The 24,272-nt window shown below is 39.8% G+C and overlaps 1 protein-coding gene across 1 annotated transcript; it reads right to left on the reverse strand.

The window, feature by feature from the left end:
- Positions 1 to 2,060: 2,060 nt before the first annotated feature.
- LOC148351488 (gap junction Cx32.7 protein-like) lies at positions 2,061 to 24,272 on the reverse strand. The gene is made up of 3 exons (XM_088353765.1): positions 24,083 to 24,272; positions 3,766 to 5,229; positions 2,061 to 2,499 (listed from the first exon to the last, which is right to left on the reverse strand). Exons 2-3 carry the CDS (start codon positions 5,188 to 5,190, stop codon positions 2,461 to 2,463), a joined length of 1,464 nt encoding a protein of 487 aa, XP_088209891.1. The 5' UTR covers positions 5,191 to 5,229; positions 24,083 to 24,272; the 3' UTR covers positions 2,061 to 2,460.

Genomic DNA, 24,272 nt, shown 5'->3' on the forward strand with positions numbered 1-24,272 from the left:
GGGTTATAGGGCTCACCCCCAAAAAATAGTTTTTGGTCCTATATCTTCCATACATAAGGCGCACCGGATTATAAGGCGCTACAATGGGAACATTGACAAAACAGATAGTTCAATCAAAGTTATTACCCCCTTAACATTCCGAAAGCTTGCAAAGATGCAAATACGTGTCGTAGACACGTGCGCATGCGGTGTCCGTACGATGTCACTCAAATGCATCGTTCCAAATATCACTCGGAAGGTTAAAGTCTTGGGATTCAAGAAATGCCAACCATTCCTTAGTTTCTATTTTCTTTTTCGCTCGCAACTTTACTGTGCATATGACAATAAACACTTTGAATTGAGTTTAATTTTAAAAAAGACCCATCACAGAAACATCGATATCACTCTGAAACAAGATACTGGGAAAATATATAGCCGGAGTAGCTCACCGAAGTCGTTGTGTTCAATAATAATGTGCAACCATGGTCCTCTTATATCCGTGAGTGTAGTAAATCCGAGAGAGTAAAATATTTACAAATACAGTACAGAATAGTAAAATACTGTTTACTCTATGCCGTAGTTCTACCCAACATGCTATTCACGTTCATCTTTTCCGGCCAATTGCAGGCTTTTTTTTTTGTCCCTTTAGCCTATGCAAGCCTGTAAATGATAAAAAGGTTCCCCCCTTTACCTCTGAATAACTTTAGCCAATAGTGATCGATTCAAATGATGATTGACACATTGGTTAGCCAATGAAACGCCGGTATATAAATCCCAGCATACACCGCGGACTACTTCACGTTCGGGGGAAAATCTAGTCGGCGGCTGCTTGCATTAGTTGCAAGACTTTGCGACTTAATTTTGATGCATATATAAGGCGCACTGTATTATAAGGCACATGGTCAGCTTTTGAAAAAAATTAAGACTTTTAGGTGCGCCTTATAGTGCGGAAAATACGGTATATGTTTATATTTTTTATATTCAATAAGTGTGTGGTTTTATGATTTCGAGTTGTTTTCAGAGGCAATCACCTTCAAGTTCAAGAATAAGTTCTTAATCACGAAAAAGTGTGCCCCTAATTAAAAAGCTACAACTTTAAGGCCATTAGCTGCTTCTCGGGCTACTCCTATCTGTTATCAAACAATGAACTACTGTGGTATCCAAAACTCCTCTTGCTAGCTTATCACATGAATCATCCTGCTCCTGGGAATCGTTAGACAAAGGAATCCGCAAAAAAAAAAGTACGGCCATTAATGTATATTGTTATATCAGCTTGCCCCCTAGGGGAAGAGTGTGCTCTCTTTTTTTCCCTCTTTTTGTAAGGTTAGAGTGTCCCCGAGTGACCAGCAGTGTATTTCACACTATATAACCAAAGAAATCGTCCAATCAGAATGCCCTGAAAAATGGTGCACAAAAAAATTACACATCCAGTCAAACCTGAAAAAGTCCAACATGTCAATATAAAGTGTCAGGATAAATAGGGACAGGTGTGCAGGGTTGGGTAGGGTTACTTTAACTTGATTACTTTCAATTACTTTTGGATTACTCCAATACCAAATATGCTAATAAAAGACAAAATAAACTAAATATGAATGAAATGATGACTCACAACACGTGGTAAGCTTTCTCACCTGGCTTTGATATCTTTGATCTCCGGCAAAACTAACATAAAATGCGACAGAAACAAAATGAAAATAAATCCAAACAGCTTGCCAACATCATTTTTGCCGTTCCCTGTATTCCGTCACTCCCCAAGCCTGCACAAAATTTAGTAATTTTATTCATATTTTGTTTCATTTGTCTTTTATTAGCATATTTGGTATTGGAATAATCCAAAAGTAATTGAAAGTAATCAAGTTAAAGTAATCCTACCCAACCCTGTTGGTGAGTGGACACACCTAGTTCCAACCCCGGTTGGCGCCCTCTGGTGGAAGGAGGCATACCAGACCCTAACACGATTACCCCAATGAAATATATAGATTTTACGTGAGCTCATGAAGGGGCACTTAAAATAAGGAGTCACAAAAAAACCAACACTTTTACTTGGATGTTCGTATTATATTTTTACCATTTTATTTGACAGGCCGCATTAAAATGCCTGATGGGCTGTGGTTTTCCCACCACTGCCATAGTCAAATGCTTCAAGATTCATTTATCCGGCAGTAGTAAATAACTCTGGAGTGTAACCACATCGCATTAACAAAAGAAAGTCCATTATACAGAAGCAATCAAATGTCCTTTTCAAAATGCGCTTCCTAATCCAAAATGTTTGTGATGTTTTTTACCAGCACATGAAGTCAACACAGTGTGTCTAGATATAGAAAAATAATCCTGCTGTATGCCCACTTGCATGCAGGTTAAGGTGCTTCTCTTAACTCATGTGTACTTTGCGAGCCATGTGACTCAAGTCCTCCATTGTCAGGGATGGCTCACTCTTTGATACCACATAGATTCCATGGTCACAACTTTGAGCCCGTCGGGTTACTTCTTCATGATAGATGAAATATCCAGAAACACGCTCTAAAGAAGGAAAATGGGAAAGTTTAGCTACTGTGCCTCACAGTAAAACATTTAGAAACAAAATAAGAAATCATTTTCAATGTTCAGCAAGATTTAGTTACATACAGCTATGGAAAGCATTATTTTTTTAAATCATTGCTGTTGAGCAGAGGTGGGTAACCCGGTCCGGAGTGCCGCATGTCCTGCTTCTTTTTGGGGGTCTCTCTTCTTCAACTCATCCCTCCATCCATCCATCCATCCATTATCTGCACCGCTTATCCTCAGTAGGGTCGCGGGAGTGCTGGAGCCCATCCCAGCCATCCTCGGGCAGTGGGCAGGGGACACCCTGAACTGGTTGCCACCCAGTCGCAGGGCACACAGAGACAAACAACTCACTCGCTCATTCACAATTTGGAGCGGCCAATTAACCTAACATGCATGTTTTTGGAATGTGGGAGGAACCTGGAGAGTCCGGAGGGAAACCCCGCAAGCACGGCAAACTCCACACAGGAGGTTCAATCTCATGACCTCAGAACTGCCGCACACGTGCTAACCACTGCGCCACCATGCTTTCTTCAACTCGTGTGATGCATATTATCAGCTCATTACCAAGCTATAAGGAGCTTGTTGACAATCCTAGTGATTCATACAATACAAAACAGGAGCAAAACAGGAGGTTTGACAGTAATTCACTCAATATTTATGAACGATATTTCAACATTTTGACCCACAAAGTCCTCAATTCATACATTCGAATTCTTATCCGTCAAAAACGCTAGACTTTGCTTCCCGCATCATCGCTATCAATGTCAGTTTGCAGACGTTTCCTTTAATCCTTGACGAACGATAAAAAGCAAATGCATTTTGGTCTGGTACTGTTAGGGTTAGGGTTCATATCATCTTCCAATGACAAACAGAAAACTTCTATGTCTGTGTTGCAATCTAGCACTATTCTCCACAGTATGGTTGCTATGCCACTCTGTTTGTGTTTTCTCTCGGCATTGACGCCAAACTCCCCTGGCGGTCGAAGCCAGGTGAGTGGGCTCCAAAGGTAAGAAATGGACGTGATTTTTATGGTTCCTTAAAGATTGGCTTTAAATACGATCGGACTCTGAAGTCCGGAATTTACGGTAATCAATTTAGACTTTGGGTTGCGATTGTTCCCGTTAACTTAGTTAGATCTATAGAAATCTTACCTTCAACAAAGACATAAATAGCAATAAATACACACTTTATCAATCATATTTTTTTATTAAAAGTGCTATATTTGTCTGTTTTGTCACTTACCATTGACATTCTTCTTCCTGCAGCAGGTGGCATCATTAGAGTGTCCCCCTGCAGTGAGCCCAGTTCGTCCGATTCTTCAGAAGAATGCAAGGAGGAACTTGTGGAGCGACTGACTGATGAAAAACTCTCGGATGGTGCGCGGAACATGTAGCTGGTTTTCCTCTGTTTGGGTATAAGGACCTCACTCCCCACTGAGCCCTTGCGATCTTCTTCAAGGTGTTCAGCAGAAGATGTTTTTGTTGCACTGTGGCACAGAAGACCCTCCAAATGGTCTGCTTCGCTATATTCCCTCTGATGGGAATCCTTGCGAGGGTTTGATGCACGTTCCTCAGCTGTGGACATCACAGATTCAAAACCGTGATGGTTTTCCACTATTGCTGTGAGTACTTCCAAACTTTGATTAGTTTGGGAAACCGCAACACTTTGTGTTGATTGGTGATGAGTTCTGGGCTGAGGGCAGATGTAGTTACTCTGAAAGTGGTCCAGATGAGCAATGCTGTTATTCCTTAGAGCAATCTCAAGGTTTGATTTGAGCCCGGAGTAATTCGGAGGTTCTATGTCTTTTGCTTGTATTACATTGAAGGTTTGAGTCAAAGGTCCATTGTAAGGTGAAACATGACTCATCACACAATGATGTGATGACACTTTCCTCGCGGATTTTAAAGTTAAAATGTCATCTGCTTTGTATCTGTCTCCAGAGAGGACCATTTTTATTTTCCTGATCCCGAGATGTGATATTTCCAGAATGTTGAGGAAAAGTGAAACTCCAGCAATAACTATCATGAAAATCATGAAGATGGTCTTTTCAGTTGGTCTGGAGATGTAACAGTCCACAGTGTTGGGACACGGGAGCTTTTCACATTTAAACAGCGGGTCAAGTTGTACGCCGTAAAGACTGTATTGTCCAAGGATGAAGAACACCTCCAGAACAGAGCGTGTAAGGATATGAATGATGTAGGTTCTCAATAGGGATCCTCTAAGAGGGGCCTTTTTTACCTTTCGTTGTTCGTCCAGTTTTTTCAGTTCCCTCTCAATTCGTTTATGCTGGTCCAAGTCTAATTCTGCCTCATCCATTTCCTCCTTCAACTGTATCCGTTTCCGATGGCGCTCCTTCTCTAGTGCTCTGATGCAGTAGAGCGCGTGACCCATGTAAACCATTGAGGGAGCAGACACAAAGATGACCTGCAATACCCAGAAGCGAATCAGCGAGATGGGGAAGGCACGATTGTAGCAGACTGCCTTGCAACCAGGTTGGTCAGTGTTGCAGACAAATTCAGACTGCTCATCGTCCCATACGTCCTCAGCAGCCGCTCCCAGGATCAGCATGCGGAAAATGAAGAGCATAGTTAGCCATATCTTGCCCACGATGGTTGAATGAATGTGGACTTCTTCCAGGATACTTCCCAGTAGGTTCCAGTCACCCATTGTTAAGTTCTCATCACTTTACTGCTGCATGTCCTGGGCCTGATGGGACAAAAGACGGAGAGCTTATTCACCTTTTCTTCATGCAATTTATAAAGTCAGGGCTTGGCACTGTGTTAAAAAAATTAATATTTTTATCAGAGCTTTTTTGTGAAGAACCTGATGCGGCCTTGCATCACCTAGACTATGTTTCCAGCACCCTCCAGTTTGAGACCCCTGCTTCAATTATAAATAAAAACTGTACTTTTGAGTTTCGAACTAGATGCTTTTCACATTCTTAGTTCTAATGCAATGCCGTTAAAATGTATTTTCGCTCTTCCTGATTTCTGTTTTATGCATATCTATCACTCAAAATGGTTCAGATCATCAAATCAATTTTAATATCACACGGAGAAAACCCAGGGAATACAAAATGCTGGTTTTAATCGTTGATTTCATTTATTGAGTCACCCAAAAAAATGAAAACGTATTTGGCCCTATGAGATAAAGCCATTCCCCCCTGAAACTAATCGCGAGTAGGCCAACCTTTGGCAGGGATAACAGAAATCAACTATTGACGATATTTGGTAAGAAGTCTTCAACCAGTTCAGAGTGTCTCCTGCCCACTGTCCGAAGATGGCTGGGATTGGCTCCAGCACCCCCGCGACCCTACTGAAGATAAGCGGTGCAGATATTGGATGGATGGTAATGAGTCTTTAACAATGCTCTGGATGAATTTTGGCTCATTTCAAATATTGGAGAGTTTTGTCGCGTGAAATTCCCGTTTAAGGTCACACCACAGCATCTCAATTGGATTTAAATCCGGGATTTGACTTGGCCACTGCAGAACCTATATTTTATTTATTTTTAGCCATTCTGGATGAGCCTTTGTCACATTCTTGGAGTTCTCATAGTTGGTCGACCAGCCCTGGAAAGATTTTCCACTGTTCCCAGTTATCTCCATATTTGGATAATGGCTCTGACATTGGTTCGCCGGAGCCCTACAACCTTGGAAATGGCTTTGTGACTTTTTCAGACTGATAGATTTCAATCATTTTTTTTCTTATTTCATTTGGGATTTCTTTGTCAATTGCGTTCTTGAGATTTTGTGATTCAACACAGTTGGTGGGAATCAATTTTGGGTCTGGACTGTGGAATTGAGCTCCGCTGTGGTAAGTCACAGCTACTTGGTGATTTAATAGGTGGTGGGGGACTATTACGTTATCACATAGGGCCCGATAGGAAAAACAAAAATCTTGTGCTTTCATAAATTGAATCGACATTTCAAAACTGCATTTCGTATTTTTTTGGTTTGTCTCTGTGTGATATTAAAATTCGTTTGTGTCACGACCAGGACGGAATTAGGACCCAGATGCGTAACGTTAACCACATGTTTATTGAGATAAAGAGGAAAGCAAGCGCCCGCGATCCGGTGCTCGCTGGACGCGGGAGGCAACCCACTCACAGAATCGAAAACAGGTCGTTAGCCGGGACAGGAAAGCAAAACATGATCGGGGTCAAAAAAAAGAGGTGTAAGCCGGGACAGGAGATCAAAACGTGGTCGGGGTCAAAAAACAGGTCGTAGCCGGAGAAAAACGGGGAAATCAGGAACAGACAGGTGGAAAACGGGTAAAAAAAGGCGGGACTGACGGGAGTCAGAGTCAAAACGCTTGCCTTGTAGGAACAAAGGTTGGCTGACGGACTGACAACAGGCAAGTGAAAGGACTGAGCTGAGTAGGACGGGGAAACAATCAGGAGGCCAGCAGCGGCTGGCGCCAAACGATTCAGATTCAGATTCAGATTCAGATCTACTTTATTGTCATTCTAGTACACGTGTATACAGAACGAAATGTCGATGCATCTGACCCCCACAGTTTCCTTGAATGTACAGATATAAATAAAGTTGTATTGTATTTTGGCTACGTATAGTATTTTACCATAGTGCCGATAGTGCAAGAAGAGTAGCTAACCAGATGTGCAAAATGGGCAGTCAGGTTAACAAGTCAGGTACACAGTAACACGAGGGGGCACAGTTGAAATTAATCGGTCATCATGACAGTTTGATGATCTGAAGCTTTTTTTGAGTGATAAATATGCAAAAAACAAAAAAAAATGAATTCAGGAATGGGGCAAATACTTTTTCACGGAACTGTAATATGAATATAAAGTGTACCTTAACTACCAACTACTACTAACTAGTAATATTACAATTGTAGTAGTAAGGTAAACAGGGCAAAATGGAAAGTAAAATCTAAAATATGTTTTATAATAATACTGTAGGTTCTGTGTTGTACCACTTGCCTGACTACAGCAGTATATATAGTGTATAGTATTGTGTAAAGTGCATAGCAGGGGTATGGAACTCAAATTCAACGAAGGCCACATCAGTGGAATGGCTGTTCTCAAAGGCCTGATGTAATTTATAGATACAACAAAATCAAACTTTCAGTTCCCCAAATTAAATTACGTTTCACTCAAAAGCAAATTACAGATAAATAATAATACAAAAAAAGAAATGAAACGTTTTTTTTTTAACCCCTTGACAATCCAGTAAAATTCACCTGAAATCTCAATCCAAGACGTACCAAGAGTCAATTGATTGTTCTTTAACAGTTAAAACCGAGAATATGGACAGTTTTGGTCTCTTTTGATAGGTAACACTCTGAAATTTTGTCCTAAACTGAAATAATCAGAAACAAGTACTGCTACTTATTGTACATTTACTAATCTAAGTTGGATCACGCAGAAATAAAAGTCTACGATTCTCGCCTGATTTCTTTTCCCAATCGTATACTGCAAAAGAGTGGAGCATCTTAGCTGGAAAACAGCTAGGACAATAGCATAAATCCTTGCCTAGTCCCAAGTCGAATTTGATCACAATCTAAAAAACTAAACATTGTATTTTACACATGTTTCTAAAGGGATGCCAAATTGTGGCGACTGGGTGGTTCGCGCACAGCCCCAGGAGGTCTAGGATTCAATTCCACCTACAGTGTTCATTTTACCTCTGAAAAGCGATGGGTCCTGGGGACTCGCATGCTGAAAAATCTATGGGTCCCAACAGAGATCTACGGGTCCCCAAAATGTAGTGTTATTGGGGTTGAAATTGTAAATTGGCGACAAATATATAATATAAATATATATATTCATTCAGTTTTAATCATCACAGTTTATTGGTAATACAAATCAGTTATCACTTCAAGATTTTTCAGTTCACAACAATATTGTACATTATACAAATAATATTGCTGAAATAATTATATTAATCTATATTTTCATTCAGTTTTATTCATCACAGTTAATTGGTAATACAAAGCAGTTATCACTTCAAAATTTTTCAGTTCACAAAAATATTGTACATTATCCAAAAAATAACATGTTGCCTCCGTTATCATCCTCCTCATAGCGTAACCAGGAATATAATTTAGTCCATTTTGGCAGAAAAGTCCTTTTCTTGCTGGGAGTATTCTTCCGTCGAATAATTCGCTTCAACACACGTGTTTTCTTTGCCTCCGCGATCTTCCGAAGGATTTCTCCACCGTCTTTTCGTGCCGGAATTATTGCCGTTATCACTTTCTGCATTATGTTTCGACTTATTACTGACACTGAAGAAATTATCAATTTTGTGTTAATTGGCACCTAATACTAACTTTTTCAGAGGCATACTTCTCTTTCACTTGATGACAACCACCACAACAATGACGTAAGCTCGAAGCAACGAGATCTCGTTTGCCGAGATCGGCGTGCAGACGAAAACTCGAACCGCGGGACCAAAACAACAATGGCAGATCAGCCTGACGAAAGGGTTGGAGTGCGGTAAATCTTTGTTTAAAAAAAAGTAATCGGGTAATAATGGCAATTTTGTGTCAAAAAAAATTGACGTTGATTTGACACTATGCATCCCCAGAGAAAATTTTGCGTCTAGGACGCAGAGACGTGGGCAAATGAGAACACTGTCTCCTACCACAACCTCCCCGTGCGGAGTTTGCAAGTTCTCCCGTGCCTGTGTGGGTTTCCGTTTTCCTCCCACATTTCAAAATAACATTCATCCACCGCTTATTCTCAGTGGGGTCACGGTGGTCCTGGACCCCATCCCAGCCGTCTTCGGGCAGTGGGCAGGGGACACCCTGAACTGGTTGCCAGCCAGTCACAGCACACACAGAGACAGACAATTCCTTGCTCATTCAGACCAAAGGACAAGTTGGACAGGCCAATTAGAATAGAATAGAATAGAATATACCTTTATTGTCATTGTTACAAATGGGCTAACATATTGTGACAACGAAATTGGGCATGACACTCCAGTTTTACACATAGTGAGGGTATGAGCAAGAAGATAAAGGAACAGAGAAGATAATGTTATAAAACAAGGGGAATAAGGCTATAGTTATAATTTACATGGTATTTACACAACAATGTCAGCATGTGGGATGTTACATACAGGGTTGTCGTGATAACGTTGTATCGTAACGGTTGTGCAATATTGCATTTGGTGCAAAGTCATCATGGTGCAAAAATAGTCCGCATATACATTGGTGCAAGCATAGACATCGTAGTGCAAAAAAAGGAAATGGTCAGACATTGTGCAATTTGAGCATTAAACGTAGTGCAGTCGACATGTGCAAGAACAAGACTTGAGTAACATTATTGCATGTTTTTTGGCATGCAGGACCAAACCGAAGTGCCCAAAAGCACTGGGATAACATGCAAACTCCGCACGGAAGGCTAGTAGCTGGATTTGATCGAATGACCTCAGAACTGTGCGTCAGACACGCTAACAGCTCATCCGCCGCTCAGCCCATTTAAAAAACGTGCACGTCCAAATTGTCCCTAGGTGTGACTGAGGGAGTCAGTTGTCTGTCTCTGTGTGCCCGTTAAGGGTGTCCTCTGCCCACTGTCGGCACCCCCCCACCCCCCCCCCCCAGACACTAGTGAGGATATTCAGTGTAGTATATAGAATTTATAGTACCTACATGACTCTAACACTATTTAGGTTTATGTTTATGGTCACAAGTTTTATATTATTTATGTTGTAATATCATATTTATTCATGTTGACCTTATGAGAAAGAAGCCAATTTGATGTGTTTGAGCGTGCATGTCGCAAATCTGACCACTAGAGGGTACATGTCGCCCGTGCAAGGTTTGTTGCGCTGTGGGATGACATTCTCTAACAATTGTTGTGAACAGAGGATTCGATTCCTGTCTCTTATTTTCCTTGACAAAAAAAGTTTGGTGGGTGTTTTTATGCGACCCCATTTCAGTCATAAAGACGGCTAAACATTTGTTGAATACGTACATTAAGTTTTGAAAGTGAAAATCGCGATGTCTAAAGTGTGAAGTGTAATTTAAAAGTAATTTTGTTTTCTATAAAACACAAGATGGCGGTTCGACGATGGCTTCATTGCGTTAGGCTGTTACCATGGAGGGAGGCAGTGCCCCACCCAACGACACGTGCTGCCCACCCAAAGAAAACTGGACGTATTACTGACGGCAATCTGGGCAGCGCACCTGCTATCCCATTCATAGTATAATATCTGTTATTTTTGTGTGTGTTGTGTGTGGACACTTTGAGTGGACATGACGTTTATTATTTGGTGCTTTCTTTACCACACGTAGGGACATTACCAGTGTTGGGCATGCTACTTTAAAAAAATGATTTCTTAGTCACTGAGTTAGTAATTAAACTACTCTGCAGTAAAAGTAACTAGTTACCAAGGAAAACAACTATTTCTGTTGCTGAGAGAAGCACTAGAGATAAATGAGCTCCATGGCCTCAAACAATGGCTTGCAGTTTTACATATGTCCACTGGATGTTACAAAAGCCAGGCACCTCTTGTAAAACACCCACTGTAGCTGCATTTTAATCAAACAGAGCACAGTGAGGAAACCCATTCAGATATCATTTTACTTGGAGCGGTGGGACATACAGGCGGTAAGATAACAAACATATTTAAGGCAGGGGTCTCCAACCTTTTTCAGGCTGAGAGCTATTTTTTGTTTCTAATTAGCGTCCAGGGTCCCCAGTTTGATATATACTTCTCAAATAACAACTTATTATGTTGTTGCTATGCTGTTACTATGTTATTACCTAGTTAATTATTGGATGCAGGGTTAAATAGACTCAGTTAACCACTAAAAAGCTCTAGGAAACTAGAGCCCTTGTTGGTGTTAGGAATGAGTGGAGAGGTGTTGTAAAAGGATAGTAGGATGTTTAGACGTGTTCTAAAGGATGGGCAGTGCACCAGTATGATGCGGCAGGGGTAAACCAGTGAAAGCTGTCGGGCCCTGCTGTTGAACAGAAGAGTGTGTTGTGTCACCCTAATCCGAGTGACATAGCCGCTTTCTTGTGTCCCGTTTCATCAGGAGGGACGAAAGTATGACCAAATTGGGTGCTGAGGTGCTTAACTTGTTTGGGTGTTTGGGCAAGGAAAAAAGAATGAACTTTACCAATTTATATAAACACACTAACACTGAAAACACAGGAAATTGAATTGAAATATTGATAAATTTACAAAAAAAAGCTAAAGTACAAAATTTGTTAACTTTTTATGCAGAAGAAATTCAAAGTCAACAACACCTAATGCATATTGACCATAAGGGGAAAAAAGGTATCTCTTTGGGAACCAGCTCTTGATTGGTGGGAAGCTGGCTCCCTTCGTTCACTTCCAAGAACCGGCTCATCGAGACGTTTCATTCGCGAACAACACGAGTCGCTTGCGGCACCAGCAACTCAGCCCTCATCGCCTTTTCTTTCGGCGCATTAGTCAATACTATATTTGTAATCACAAACTATATGATAGTTACTATTTTCAATGGTTACATTTCCTAAAAAGACGCAAACAACTCGGAGAGAAGCAGAAAACTGCGCCGCTAAGCACGGCGTCAAGTTTGCGGAGAACGCCGACGATGCCGTTCTGCAGCCACAGTAAACCGCTTTGACTGTCAGTAATGGTAGCGACAGAAAAAAGTAGTTAGATTACTCCGCAACTGAAAAACTAACGCTGTTTCCTATTTATAACGGCGTTATTCCCAACAAGGGGCATTGCAATACAGTGGGACCTCGCTACTTCGCGCTTCGATGTTCGCGGATTCAGAGCTTCGCGGGCCTAAAAAAAATAAATAATGATAAAATAAAATAATAATAATAATCATTATTATTATTATTTTTTAAAGCATTTTTGAAGGGGCATCGCTACTTCGTGGTTCCATGTTCGCGGGTTCAGAGCTTTGCAGGTCTAAAAAATAATAATAATAAAACAAAATAATTAAAAAAGAAAAAAAATAAATAATAATAACATATTTTTTAAGCATTTTTGAAGGGGCGTCGCTACTTCGTGGTTCCACGTTTGCGGGTTCAGAGCTTCGCAGGTCTAAAAAAATTATAATAATAAAAGAAAATAGTCCCCCCCCCAAAAAAAAATTATAATAAAAACATTTTAAGCATTTTTGAAGGGGCATCGCTACTTCGTGGTTCCATGTTCACGGGTTTAGAGCTTCGCATGTCTAAAAAATAATAATAGTAAAATAAAATATTAAAAAAAAATAAAACAAATAGAAAATATATATTTTTTAAGCATTTTTGAAGGGGTGTCGCTACTTCGCAAATCTTCACTTTTCGCGGATGGTTTTGATCCCCATTAACCGTGTCTAAAAAATAATAATAATAAAATATATATATATATATATATATATATATATATATATATATATATATATATATATATATATATATATATATATATACATGTATATATTTTTTTTTTTTTATTTATTTATTTTTTTTTTTTAAGGTGCGCCGCTACTTTGCGGATTTTCACTTATCGCGGGTGGTTTTGGTCCCCATTAACCGCGATATCCGAGGTCCCACTGTATAATATTGTCTATATCAGCGAACACTAGCCTGGACTCTTCCGCCTCCTACAGCACACACTGCAAGCTCAGTCCCCACAAAACGTGACCTTATTTGCATACGTGACTTCGACTACAATATGTGCCTCTCGTTTTATGTTTATTGGCAATAATCTAAATTTAACCTGAATTTGTTTCCTGTTATGATTTTCTTTTATGATTTTTTTTTTTTAAAAAAGGCTCATACTTTTACGGGGCTTGGAACGGATAAGCACTTTTACATTTAAAAGGTGTCTCGAATGTTTCAGGTTACAAAGCTACACCCAGACCTAAATGAACTCGTAAGTAGAGGTACCTCTGTACTGAGGTTTATGAGTACTGTAATTTGACACATTTTTAGTCAAGTGGTTATGTGGGTGTTTATGTAGGTTATGTGGGTATTTTCAGGCTGGCAGCATTGTGGAATGGATAGAAGGGACATTCTGGGTGGATAAGAACACAAGTGGAATATGAATATTTTTGTTAGAAAATGTGGGAAAGTGCAACAATACTACAAAATTACTACAAAACTAAATCAAATTTACTGCCAAACTGAATCAAATTCAGTGATCAAAAACCCAGCGACCCTACAGAAAATGGAAGGATGTATTGTGCTATAAAAAGGGTAAAAATATTATTTCATCTCAATTCTGATAAGAAAAATAGTATTGTACAAGTACTGCAGAAATACTGCTACAATAATACTATGACACAAAAAACACTAATTCAGAAATATTACAACAGAAATTCTACAAAAATACAATTACAGTAATATTAAAAAATGCTTAATAATACAAAAATACTAGTACGGAAATACTTCAAAAGTACTTTGACAGAAATATTACAAAAATACCAACACAGTAACACTATATTACAAAAATACCACTACAGTAACACTATAATACAAAAACACTGCTACATAAATACTACCAACATATCTACAGAAATATTATGACAGATATACTGTACTCCAAAAATACCACAGACTTACTAACAAATAAATACTACGAAAATACTACAAAAATACAACTGTAGAAATACCTCAAAATACTGCAAAATAAAAGTACAATATTACTACTAAATTATAACTACAGAAAAACTACAAAAACCTGACTAAAGATATACGATAAAATGCCAGACAAATACAACTCAAGCAATACCACGAAATTTCTACAGATATACTACAAAAATTCTACTATTGAAATACTATAAAAATAAAACTCCAAAAATACTACAGTAATACTATAGATATACTACAAATATTCTGCTTTAGATAATACTACTGAAGAAATACTATGATGCTTTACTACGAAACCAATGTACTAAACCATTTCAAGGCAGTGGTATATTTCTGACGCTGCATTGTTCAAATTTTTGTTTTGTTTTACTTTTTATTAATTGAGTGTTTTTCTTCATATCTAAGCCTATCCAGTCCTTCATTAAACAAAATGGAGTTTAAAAAAGTGATATACATTTTGGGGGTGCTTGGGTTGAATTTGGGGGTTCTCGATCAATGTCAAGTTCCTTTGAACGACGCTACACATTGATTAGGCCATTTTGTGGAGCGTTTGTGGGTGACTTCTTCACCTCATATCCCGGGAAAGTAATGAGTAAAATACATTTTTATCTCTCCTATTACCATGGGGGCGCCGATGCCCCTGATTTTGACGAGCGCTATTTAAATTACCATAACTCCGCCACGTTGGGCTAAAGAAATAATCCAAATGGTTCTTTGAAGAAGAGAAGACGCGCTTAGAAAGAATACTAAATTCAATCTGAATTGTTTTTCAAAACACCCGCAATGTGGCAGAAACTTCCCATAATGGAATCTTGCAAGCATCCACGTGTGGCAACGGACCAATCACAGGCAAGAAAAGACACATACAGGGCTTAATAAGTAATGTATTTTGTAAAGCATTTTGGTTATCTGTAACCATTTAAAAATCATTCAAATCCTTTGAACATTACTTTATTAGTTTTGATTGTCAAAGCGGCAAGGAATTGCGGTCCTGAGTCTCTTGTCTCCAGGAATTGCTTCACCCACAGGCCCATAAAACGCCTGGTCATGGTGAAAAAGTGGACTATATATGGACTTAAAAACTTATTTTGTAGGTTTTTATAGCAGTTCATATTTCCAATTTATGTTGTGTTCATGTTCAGTTCCTGTTCTAGACTTCATTACTATCCTGAAAAATCCAAGTCCATTTTTAAAAAAATCTATTTTAAACTGTTTTTACATTGTCTTAATACATAGTTATGATAGATATTGCCAGATATTGAAAGTTTGGATTGTTCTGAAAAAATGGGTCAAATGTAATCACTCATGACATAATTTCGGACTTTTTCACAAACGATATTTTTAAGATGTCTTCGGTCCTGCCGCCCCGAGTTCATATGGTGCTTTTGAAAAGGCCTGTTACCTCTTGGTAAAAGTGTGTGTGTGTTTTTTTTTAATTGGGGTTTGCGTACCCGTACACACAACAGATGGGTATCTTGTTTTTGTGAATTGTGACTCTAAACACTAAACTCAACATTCACATTTTCCTTTACTCCGTTCAAACTCGTACTCCTACTCCTGCTGTCTTTGGTCAACAATTCGCATGCATCCTGTGGTGATCTGGTGACGGCGTAGGCTGAAATGGGGTCTATGCTCAAGATCGTTATCAGATATCTGTTCCCTTGGCTAGTAAGCTGATTATTTGAATCAAATGGGTTGAAAGAGGGCAGCACAGCGGCGCAGTGGTTGCGGCACAGTTCTGAGGTCATGAGATCCAATCACCTGTGTGGAGTTTGCATGTTCTCCCCGTGCTTGCGTGGGTTTCCTCCGGGCACTCTGGTTTCCTCCCACATTCCAAAAACATGCATGTCAGGTTAATCGGCCAGTCCAAATTGTCCCTAGGTGTGAATGAGCGAGTGAATTGTATGTCCCTGCATGCCCTGCGTCTGACTGGCAACCGGTTCAGGGTGTCCCCTGCCCACTACCCGAAGACAGCTGAGATGGGCTCCAGCACCAAATCTGCCGCGACCCTACTGAGCATAAGCAGTGCAGATAATGGATGGATGGATGGATGGGTTGAAAGAGGGAATTTTCTCAAAAGTTCAGGACAGGAATTAGATAGATTGTCATGATTGCTAGCCCTGGTCACCTGGAGCAATCATGTGGACGCCTTCTGATTGGCTGAGCTTCCTTCTTTAGCGCGCTGCGCCCAGACCTCTTCGTCGGAGGATACGATTGTAACTCTGTGTGACTCTCCTGATTACCTGTTTCACCTAGAACTCTTTTTATCTGTTTCTGCCTGCCTCTGTCCCGACCAGCTTCCGTCCCACGTTTCGATCTCCTCTCCAGCCCCGGTAAACTTGACCTGCTTGACTTCCGCACTCCAATTGGCTACTTGATCCGAAGCTTTCTTCCCGGCTCCGCTGCTGACGTCTGACAGACATCACGTCTCCCTTAAGCCCTGTACGCTTCCCTAATAAAGAACTGTAACGAATGCTCTGGGGTTTCCTGGTCTGTTCTGGTCTCCTGATATAGATAGATAGATAGATAGATAGATAGATAGATAGATAGATAGATAGATAGATAGATAGATAGATAGATAGATAGATAGATAGATAGATAGATAGATAGATAGATAGATAGATAGATAGATAGATAGATAGATAGATAGATAGATAGATAGATAGATAGATAGATAGATAGATAGATAGATAGATAGATAGATAGATAGATAGATAGATACTTTATTCATCCCCGTAGGGAAATTCACACTTCCAGCAGTATCCTTGTGTTGAAAAATAAAATAATAATAAAATAAAAGAAATAGAATATAGAAATACCTAATATAACGTGTTGATATAGAGTATTTAGCTACATAAAATACACACTGTAATAAAAATAGGGTAATATGCAAATGTGGGGGTGGGGTTTAATGTGGGCTTTTACTCCCCCTGGTGGAGTTAAAGAGCCTCATGGCATGAGGAATAAATGATCTCCTCAGTTTGTCTGTGGAACAAGACTCTGAGAGCAGTCTGTCGCTGAAGGTGCTCTTCTTTTTGGAGATGATGCTGTGTAGTGGATGTAATGAATTGTCCATGATAGACCGCAGCTTTTTCAGTGCCTGTCTCTCAGCTACAATTGTCAGGCTGTCCAGCTCTGTGCCCACAACAGAGCCCGCTTTCCTCACCAGTTCGACAACCTTTCTCCTATACCAGGGGTCTCAACTCACGGGCCATTTGTTCGGCGGGGCTTGATTTGCCTGGATCCTCACATTGAAAGCACAGGATGGAGCTAAATAGTATAGTTGGGCAGATCGAACACAATATCGATATTATCGGTACTAAGCAAGTACTTGGACTGGATTAATACATTTGTCCTGGGATCAATGCTTCGCTCCTCCAACCATTTCCTTAAAGCACCACTTCTCTATGTTGATAGCACAGCCCGTTTCACGCCCACCTTCCGCCCTTGGCCATTCTTTAAGTTTATATCTGAGTGTGTGACTGACAGGCACACTTTTAGCACATGACCTGCTGCTGCATCCTGCCTGCCAGGCATAAAAGAGTGCCAAATCTGCCCAACCCTACAAGCAGCTAAAAATGGCAGAAACAAGCAAGACGCAATGCAGTCGGGATGTTTTTATCTGACTACGGAAAAAGGACTATGCGTGAAGTTAAACTTATAAATATGTTGTCACTGTGTCAACATAGCCAATTAGAATTAACACTTTATCTGCATTACTGAATTTATTTTCAAAATATTGTACAATAGAAGGTATTTTAGTTCTCTAGTTGACATTGTTATTTACTGTTTCTAGTTTAGTTACATTGCTGCTTTTTTGGTTTGATTGGTTTTGCTTTTGTTTAGAAACAGTTGTAATAAAAATATTTCTATTTAGTATGTGTTTATCGGAATTCTAAACCAAACTCAAGGGCGAGGGTTCAATTATTAAACGATGATGACATTTTCTGGCAAAAAGTATCGTATCTATCAATACGACCATATAGTTACTTGGATCGGATTAATACCAAAATGCCCAGTATCGCCCACCCCTACAAAATAGAAAGAACACACACTCAGGGGCTTTTACACAAGACAGACGGAGGTAGAAAGAATATTTAAGATTGATTTTTACATCTGAGTTCAAATATATTTGGCTTGTTACTCTCTGATTTTGAAATCAGACAATTAAATGTGTCATTTAAATTGAAACGTCGGACATGGTACTGCGGGAAACCGCTGTTCAACTGAAGCTTAAAAGCCCTGAAGTTTCAAAAGCAGATCCACCTTAAACAGCTCTCTCTCTTGATCTCTTTACAAACTCAAAATTGTTTGATGTCTCCCTATCTGCTAGCCAGTTAGTCAATGTACTTCAACTCTCAAACTTCTATAAAATCATGCTTTGGGAGAGTTACGCTGCTGTATCTTGGGGCTGCAGTAGATCAGGGTGTAGAGTGCTCATCTTGGGACCTAAAGGTTCGCAGATTTAATTCCCTGCTGATCTGAGGCAAGACACTGATCCCCTAATGACTACGATAAGCAGGTGGGCACTAAAGAAGGATCGTGGATTCTGATCTTGTCCTTTGCGTGTTCATTGAACTTCGTGTGAGGAGAATGGTGGTAAATGTTTCTCAAGAAGTTCTATTGGCAGAATATATTCTGGAGACCTGCGCGATAAAAGTCTTGAATCGGACAATCATAGAATTTGTCTCTCTATGACATTTAAAGCAAGATTTTTATACCTTTTTTTCAGGCGTTGTATAGAACAACAGGAAACCACAACTTCAGTTTCCACCGTTTACACACTTTTGTATTATCAGACAATTCTCAAAGTTTCAGTTTGCACCTTATCCTGTTTTTAACAGCCTTTTTCGAAAATTCTCCCAACCCTTGTTCGCACCTCGGTCTCGTGGTTTCTTGAATTCAGGCTGAACTTTGTAATAAAAGCTGATAAACTTTATGTACAATAGGTCTACAAACCTTGCATGGCTGTCATTGCTATCAGTGTATGAGTGTGGGACTTGAAAAATGCAGACCATTTACTATTCCGAGGTCTTTTTTTTGCGTACCTGATATTGTATATTATTTTCCTGCTGAATGAAACATAGCATTTTGGTAACTTTTTTGTTTTTAACATACTTGATTTGGTGTCACAAGCGCTTTTCAAGCAACAGTTCAAAGAAAGACTTTTTTTGAAAGTGTTATAGCCAACCTCTATATGTCAACGACATTGTCTCGTGTTTTTGTTTTGTTTTGTTTTTATTCACCAGTCAACCTGCTGAGTATGTGTGTGCGCTACTCCATGCAACGTAACATAACTATTTATTTTTAAAAATTGCTTTTATCTTTCTTTTAGCAACGCTGTTTGGGACCTGCAACACATTAGGTATGGAGGAGAGATGGATAGGTTGGAGAGTGACTTTATGCTCTTCATCACATGTTTTTGTTAGTGTAGCATGAAAATGGTAAAAGCAACAAACGGCCTTTTTCAGATACACTCCGAACGCCAACCCAAGCCCCAAAACAGATGAGAAAATAAGAGTTGTTTCAAGCGCGTCTAAGGAATGCATGTACTTGCAAGCGCAACATGAGCTTGACAGAAGCTACATTGATGACTAAAGCCAGAAGATAAATAAGTAGAAAACTTCCAAATCATGTGCAGCACCCTTAAAGTTGTTTTGTTTACACAAGTTAAAATTTCTATTAAAATTATATTCGACGAACTTTATATTTCAACATAAACACAATATTGCTTAAATCACCAAGGATTATTATTTTTTTAACTAATACATAATTCACTTTGAAGTTTGATCAACAAATCACCTCTGTGCACTGATGTTTACACATGAATAGAAACAATGCTTGAATTTGTTATAAAAATTATTGCTGAGATCTTTATTGTTGGTCCAGGTCATTGTCGTTACTTGCTCTCAAACATTGCCTTGAACCTTGACATATGTAATATCATCCAGAGTAGAGGTAAGACCGAGCATAAAAAAACAGCCTGAGTCCACCCGGCGCACTCAAGCGCAGAGCAGCCGTCGAGCATGCATGCTGCGCAGATCCTCAACAAAGAAAAAGAAACATAGAACATAAGGCCGGTGGATAATTAAAAAAAAAAAGCAAGAGAGAAGCCCGGTCCAACCCCAACTGAATGGTTGACCTTTTATGCTAAACTCAGCCCAAAATTGTAGTTATCACCTTTGTTTATTGTTGATGTTGACTATGTGTATTGCTACTCAACGCAACATCTATTGCAGCCTGGTCATCCCTAAAGGGGAATACCTCTTGTGTGGCTCCTTTTCAAGGTTTCTCATTTTGATGTTTTTGACTTTTTCCTTCTACATGGGCAGGTTTCAGATGAGGGGATGTTGTAATTGTAGCCTGTTCAGTCCTTTGAGACTTTTCGTTATTAAGGACTATACAAATAAATGTGATTTAACTTTACTAGAGCGCAAGCAAAACCTTTAGAAATGTGATTTGTTACCAAGGTCAGGAAGGTAAAAGATATTTACTAAACGTGGCTCAAAGGCAAAAACTCACCAAAAGTCATATGCAAGGTGCTATCAACAACGGTGACTATCTCCCTTTCTTTCAATGTTGAGTGGCAGGTATCATACATATAAAATTTGTGCGGGCAGCACTAAAATTAATCTTTCATATTACAATGAAGGCCTTAAAATATCGTCCAGTCCATCTGCCAAAAGTTGGGCACTTCAAAAAGTTTCAGTTTTTTTCTTGATTTTTCACTGTTTCAAATTGGCATTTGAGCGTTTCTGTAAAAACGAGCAGAGCGCAAATATGTTAAAACAGCACACCGACAAGATTCGAGAATCGATGGAAAATTCATAACAGTAATTTACATCAAATAAGTTTTAAAACAACACCATTTTAGTTTTATCAGTCTACAGCACCTTATTTCAGAATACAACTGGCTTATCTAATACCTCAAGCAGAATGATAAAACTAAAATGGAGTCATTTTGAAGGAACAAGATGTGGTATTGGATTTAAATATCTTAGAGCTGTCATATCAGAAATGGGGTCAGAACAAGAAATCATGGCCAGAATAGCTCAAACTACAGTCGCACTTGCCTGACTTAAACCCACCTCAGGGGTCAAAAACATCCAAGTGAAATCAATGTTCAGATTCATGCAAGCGCCAGTTACTTCCATCTTCCTCTAGCTTGCGAGACATTGACTCTCACACCAAAGCTGGAAAGGAAAATCCAGGCCATGGAGATGCGATGCTGCAGTAAACCTCTAGGCATCAGCTATTATACATAGCTGCTGTGACAAATAAAACATCATCAGAAGGCACATTGGGCCCGTTGAAGAACCGTAGTTAACTGTGCGCAGATAAAAACTGCAGCAGCATGGTCACCTCACAGGGTCTATAAGACTGGCAAGATCATTCTGCAAGGCACAGTCAAAAACGGCGGGAAGAGAGTAAGACGGAAAAAGAACAGTGCTGAAAACATCAAGGAATGGAATGTTGCCAACTTTGCCACGACCCAAACGCAGGCCAGGAATCGTCAGTTGTCTAGAGTTGCATCCTCAGTGGTGCCCCGAAGACCCAGGCAGTGAAGGGCCATGAACAATGGACCATAAAGGTGTGATATGCATGGTGGAAGAAGAACACGGCATACCAAAACAAACATTTGTGACCTACATAAAATTTGTTTGTGGTCCGATCATGCTGTGGTTCTGTTTGGCCAGTGCTGCCAATGGCAAACTCATTCAAGTTGAAGCCCGCACAGATTCCAGGAATCTATAACAAAGTGGAAGTTGTGCTGGATACTTCAACAAGATTAGACCCAAATTCTCAAATTCTACTTAGATATTCATGCAGAACAACAAGTAAGCAAGTGCAACTTTCTGGAATGACTATTCCAGTCCCCAAATCTGAATATCATTAAAAATCTTTGCCTTGATTTAAAGCGGGCTGTCCTTGTTTGGAAACCATCAAACTGTCCTGAACTGGAGATTTTTTTCGTCAAAAATGATAATAGATACCTTCAATCATCTATCCATCCATCCATTTTCTCTTCTGCTTATCCTCCCTAGGGTCGCGGGGGTGCTGGAGCCCGTCCCAGCTATCTTCGGTCAGTGGGCAGGGGACAACCTGAAGTGCTTGCCAGCCAGACGCAGGGCACAGACAACTCACTTGCTCATTCACACTATTTTAACTGGCCAATTAACCTGACTTGCATGTTTTTTAGAATGTGGGAGGAAAACGTCGTGCCCGGAGGAAACCCACAAAGGCACGGGGCAAACATGCAAACTCCACATGGGGCTCCTGTGGTAGCTGGACTTGAACTCTGGCCTGCCGCACCGTAGGGTTGCTTGCTAACCACCCAGCTGCGGTGCCACCTCTTTTAATCAGAATTCATTCAATTCAATCATTTTCAGTCAATTTCAGTCATTTGAAGCTATTGGCAGCAATTAAAGCAGTAGTTCTTAACCTGGGTTTTATCAAACCTTAGGAGTTTGTTGGAGCTTCTGCCGGTGTAATAAAGACACACTGACTTATCCCGTCTATATGGTATGACACACCTTGCTTGGTCATAAATGGCTGCAGATGATCACGTGTCATTGCTTGGTCAATCTCAAGTCTGCGGAGAATTTAGAATGCTTAGGAGTGAGACAACGTTCTAATGTCATCATAGCCCCTCTTGTAATTACTTTCTTTTTGTTTCAATTCATACTAAAAAGAAGGTGGTCCGGCAAATATGCTCCACAAAGGTTCACAAACTATCACCTTCTTGAGAAATATGTAAGTAACATTGAAGATGTGTCTGGACATTTCTATGCATCTATATTTCCACACACTTGGATATGCTTGCAAAGTCTTTCAACGGGTACTTCCTCGCACGACCCTTATGCAGTATGGGTGAGACGTCCATTTATGTTTTAAAATGAAGCAGCAGAAGTCAATGATGAATACCTTGATGATATCATTGCAGAACCAGGTTCAACAGCAACTCTTCAGAACAACAATGCTCTCAATGTTTTTGTGTCAACAAATGGAAACGTATCCAGTTATTGCCAAGGAAGCCCTGGAATTTCTTTTACCATTTTATTACAGAATATCTTGATGAATTACCGTTTTTAAGGATGCTGGAAACAAAAAAAAGAAAATGAACAGACTTTGCTGTAAAAATGACATGAGAGTAGAACTAGAATGTGGAGCCACACATATGGACTAGTCCCTCAATGTCAACAGCTAAGGTCACAATGATTTGCAGTTGCCTAATTTATTGTGAGCTCATGCACAGTGTTGGTTTCGTTCTGCATGGTTTGTTTAGTGCAGCGGTAGTAAAATCATATGTTTAGTATTTGAAAAAATCACTGGTGGGGTTCAGTAGCTCCAACAGGGTTGAGAACCGCTAGTTAAGAGGCTGTTATTTCTGAAAAAGGAGGAACTACTTCATATTCATGTATTTTTTTCTGTTGGGGTGCCCAAATTTATGCACCAGCCTACTTTTGTTTGTACTTTTGTTTTTGCAAACTTGCTGTAAATTTTCTAGACTTCATTTCACTTCTCAAATATGACTGGGTTTCTCTCTCAAGTCAAGTCACGTGTATTTGTATAGCCCTTAATCACAAAGAGTCTCAAAGGACTGCACAGATCAAAGACTATTGCAAACTATTATTACAGACTATTATGACACCATACCCTCATCTAAAACCTACATGAGGGCAAATAATACACATATTATCAACATAAAATATAGGTTATTCATATGCTATAGAGTAGAAGTGTGTTTTAAGCTTAGATTTAAACATTTCCACTGAGGTTGCAGATCGAATTCCAGGGGGAAGAGCATTCCACAGCACTGGGGCCCGGATGGAGAACGCTCTCGAACCTGCGGATATCTTCTTGGCTCTTGGGATCACTAGTAGACCAGCGTTTTCTGAGCGCAGGCTATATTTAACTTAAGGTCTGCTGCTGGGAACTACCAATGATTTATAAAAGAAAATCTTGAAAATAATCAGGGACACCTAACCTTTCATACGACAGTACTTACAAATTTTGGGGATCCTATTTCACCTCTGCTGTCCTTCATGATGCACGTTGCAATATCCACAGAATCCGCTGCATTTGTGGTGCTACCCCATGGAGGTCCAGTGTTAAATTTGCATAGATTCCAAGCAATAATCCGTGATGTTGTGTGCTCTGGTATTCTGATTGTTTTGTCTGGCTTTACTGCTCCAGGT

The sequence above is a fragment of the Urocampus carinirostris genome, chromosome 15, assembly GCF_059441175.1.
Source record: "Urocampus carinirostris isolate Australia breed hairy pipefish chromosome 15, RoL_Ucar_1.0, whole genome shotgun sequence".
NCBI lineage: Eukaryota > Metazoa > Chordata > Actinopteri > Syngnathiformes > Syngnathidae > Urocampus > Urocampus carinirostris.

Excerpts from the sequence above, each read along its gene's own strand:
- LOC148351488 (XM_088353765.1), bottom strand. The coding sequence starts at position 5,190 with ATGGGTGACTGGAACCTACTGGGAAGTATCCTGGAAGAAGTCCACATT. Across the intron at positions 2,500-3,765 it reads CAGGAAGAAGAATGTCAATG|AGCGTGTTTCTGGATATTTC; the intron begins GTAAGTGACAAA and ends TTCCTTCTTTAG.